Here is a 3202-nt window from a genome sequence, read left to right as displayed (position 1 = left end):
GTATGGAACCACCTCTGAGACCTTTCCGATGCAAAAAGAATTATCGAAATCGGTTGACGTGGTCCAAAGTTATGCGGTAACATACATAAAAAAAATAAAATAAAAAATATTTCGACGAACTGATAACCTCCTCCTTTTTTGGAAGTCGGGTAAAAATAGCTTGATTTCATCAGAAAATCAGTAAATCCTTCTTTTTTTATTTGTTCTATGTTCAAACAGACGTTGCACTTAAACGAGCTTTTGTCAGTTTTGGTAATGTGATTCCATACTTTACTTTTCGGCGTAAAAGCAAAAAAACATAAATAAAAAATCAATGTCGTTACACTGTATATGTACTGTGTTTACACGGTTTGAATACATCACGATGCCATACTAGTATCAAATGGGCATAGGAAGTAAAATATCGCCCAAACGATAACATAGTCACTAATCAGCAAATATACTTAAACAGAATTCTAGGAACAATATGGCTTGTATGTAGATGATATTGATATGAAAGAAAATACCCATATTGCTATCAATAGTATCGTCTCCCTAGTACCGAATACCGATTTACCCAATGTCGAAACCAAAGTATAGTTACCTAAATTATATCAGTAGTATCGCAACATCCCTAGCCATATGGCAACGGCCGATATCGGACGAACTATACTACTCCCAAAGTTTTAGTAATATTTATTCTTTTACTTTAAAGCTGCTTTTACCCTGTATATAGAAACAAGCAAAACAAGTTAATCTGGGATAATTTGGGTTAATAAAATAAAAGGAAACAAAAGTTATTTAAAGGACTAATAAATTACTATTTTACTGAAAACGGCACCAATGTACCGCTGACGAAAACAAGTACCAATTTGGGTACCATAGTACCGAAAGTGGCAACTGTAACTATGTGTGTAAAAAAGGAAGTGAAGTGTTGATAGGCGAAAACAAATTACCGCTCGCATCACGCGATAGATATAGCGCCCCATAGCCCATGATTGTACGCCGCCATACTCGCTGAAGTCGCAATGCACGCGAGGTGTCCGTATCTGGTAGCTATAGCTTACATTTCGTATCGCATTCGCGAAGACGTTTACAGCGTCAAATAGCAAATCTTGAAGGAGTGGCCGAACTCTCTGGGCGGAGAAAGAATCGATACCGTACTGAGAAGCTCGTTGCCATGCATTAGTGTTCTGTTTGGTTAAATATTTTTATTTGTGTTAAGCAATTTCGTTAAACCGTTTGTATTTTTCAACTTACATACAAATTTCCATTTAGCCTCAAACGGGCCGCTGTGATGTTAGCAGAGAATGTAACGTTATCCCGTAACTCTTCCAAACTTGCGGTATGCGTCTCCAAATTGGTAAGGAACAAGTGCTGAGAGTTCATAAAAAGGAATGAATGGTTAAAAACTTTATTTCATTAAATTATCTCCTAACTAACAAATGTACAGATAGTTGTTTTGTTTAGAGGCACTAAAAATAACTTAAAAATAACTAGTGAAACTAAAAATAACTAGTGAAACCGCAAGGCGTTAAATGGGCAAAATTTGATTTAAGTAGTTAGAGTTATAAGCGGTCCGTATGCCTAATTGCATCCAGCATTTTCTGAATAAAGAGAGGTCTCGCGTGGTGTCGGTTTTTCATTTCATCAGATTTGAAATCACAATGTGCCGCTAAAAAAGTGCTTAGTTCTTTAATTTGACATCTCATTTTTGGAATTCGAAAGAGCTGTGAAGATCTGATGACCTTCAAAGAAACACAATCAGGTATATTTGTATGTATATATAATAACTAGCTTATACCCGCGGGTTTCACCCCGCGCTTTTATACAAATATGAAAAATAATTTAATGATGTTAGATTTTATTTCTGTGCCCATTTCGTTATAGCTCGTTATTTTTTAAGCGAGTTAAGGTATATAGGCCGTTTAAAACTACGAAATTATAAAATCTCGCCTGCGCGCTAGGCATACGAAAGATATCAATCCCTCTAAGTTTACCTTAAAATGTTTCCAGGTATACGACGCGTGAACGTGTAACCTTCTTGGTGCCACGGCGAGTTCTAATATTTCCAACTCAAATTTAGTAACCTGGCCTTGATAAAATACCACTTCTCATTACTGTAGCAAATGCCTCAAGAGAGCTTTAAATTATAAGGCCGAACCCAGTTCTCCCTTTTCCATTTAATGAAATTTATTCTGTCAGTACGGCACTTATAAATAAATCTCCATAACAGATTTAAAATACTTCGAGAGATTTTCTATCCTTCCAGAGATATGTATTAAGAAGTTTTTAGTATGTATGGGAGGCGACATGCCTCCTTTTTTAATAACTCACATTTTTTCCATGAGCAATTGATACATTTTGTATACACAACTCCATACCAAGTTCCAGTATTCTTCCACAAACACAGGGATATGTGGTAAGAAAAAGTAAATTTGTACTGGAAGTGCCACGCGCCTTTTTCTTATAACCCCAATCTTCTTCCATGAATTTAGAATTGATTTTACATACCCCAGTACAAAGTCCCAGTACTCAACCATGAACACCTCTAGAGATAAGCAGTATAAAACAGTAAATTTGTACGGCAGGAACCATGTCCCCTTTTCGAATAACGCAAATTCTTCTCCATGAGTATGGAATTAATTTTGTATACACATCTCGGTGTCAAGTTCCAGTCCTCTGCAATAAACACCTCCAGAGATATGCAGCATAGAAAAATCAATTTGCATGGGAGTTGCCACACCACCTTTTCCAATAAGTCTCATTTTTCTCCATGAGTATGGTATTAGTTTCACATACATACATACATATGAATTTCCATACCAAGCTTGAGTGCTTTACCCAAATATTTGAAGAGATATGCAATATGAAACTTTCAGTCAGTATGGGAGGTGCTACGCCTCTTTTCCAAAAACGTCCATTTTTCTCCGTGAATATGAACATGATTTCACACAGTGTTGGCAAACTGTTAATCTGATTAACGATTAAAAATTAACGATTAAAATGTTAATCGCGTTTGACGATTGAAATTAATTAGTCGTAATCAGCTGTACGATTAATGATAACATTTTTTTAATCTTTAATCGGTGGCTGCGATTACGTTTAAATAATTTAAAACATTAATCGTTAATCCAATTAAAAATAAAATCTGATTAATTTGGCTAGTTTGTCCGAGTCTGAAACCAAACACCAGTTATAGTAATTATTTTGTGTTTTACGC

At 35.6% G+C, this 3202-nt stretch overlaps 1 protein-coding gene across 2 annotated transcripts in view; it reads right to left on the bottom strand.

Moving 5' to 3' along the window:
* Positions 1–776: 776 nt before the first annotated feature.
* LOC118749821 (glutamate receptor ionotropic, kainate 3-like) overlaps positions 777–3202 on the bottom strand; it is a 103565-nt gene continuing 101139 nt past the window's right edge. The window contains exons 6-7 of one of the 2 annotated variants that reach the window (XM_036484594.1): positions 1240–1356; positions 777–1172 (exon numbers count right to left, since the gene is read on the bottom strand). In XM_036484594.1, the coding sequence (XP_036340487.1) occupies positions 789–1172; positions 1240–1356 (501 nt within the window). In that variant the 3' untranslated portion in view covers positions 777–788. The remainder of the gene's footprint in view (positions 1173–1239; positions 1357–3202) is intronic. The other variant, XM_036484595.1, reaches the window with a different exon arrangement.

The sequence above is a fragment of the Rhagoletis pomonella genome, unplaced genomic scaffold, assembly GCF_013731165.1.
Source record: "Rhagoletis pomonella isolate Grant_MI unplaced genomic scaffold, Rhpom_1.0 Rhpom_scaffold_00058, whole genome shotgun sequence".
NCBI lineage: Eukaryota > Metazoa > Arthropoda > Insecta > Diptera > Tephritidae > Rhagoletis > Rhagoletis pomonella.
The sequence above is the reverse complement of the archived record's forward strand: the minus strand, read 5'-3'. Positions and strand labels throughout refer to the sequence as shown.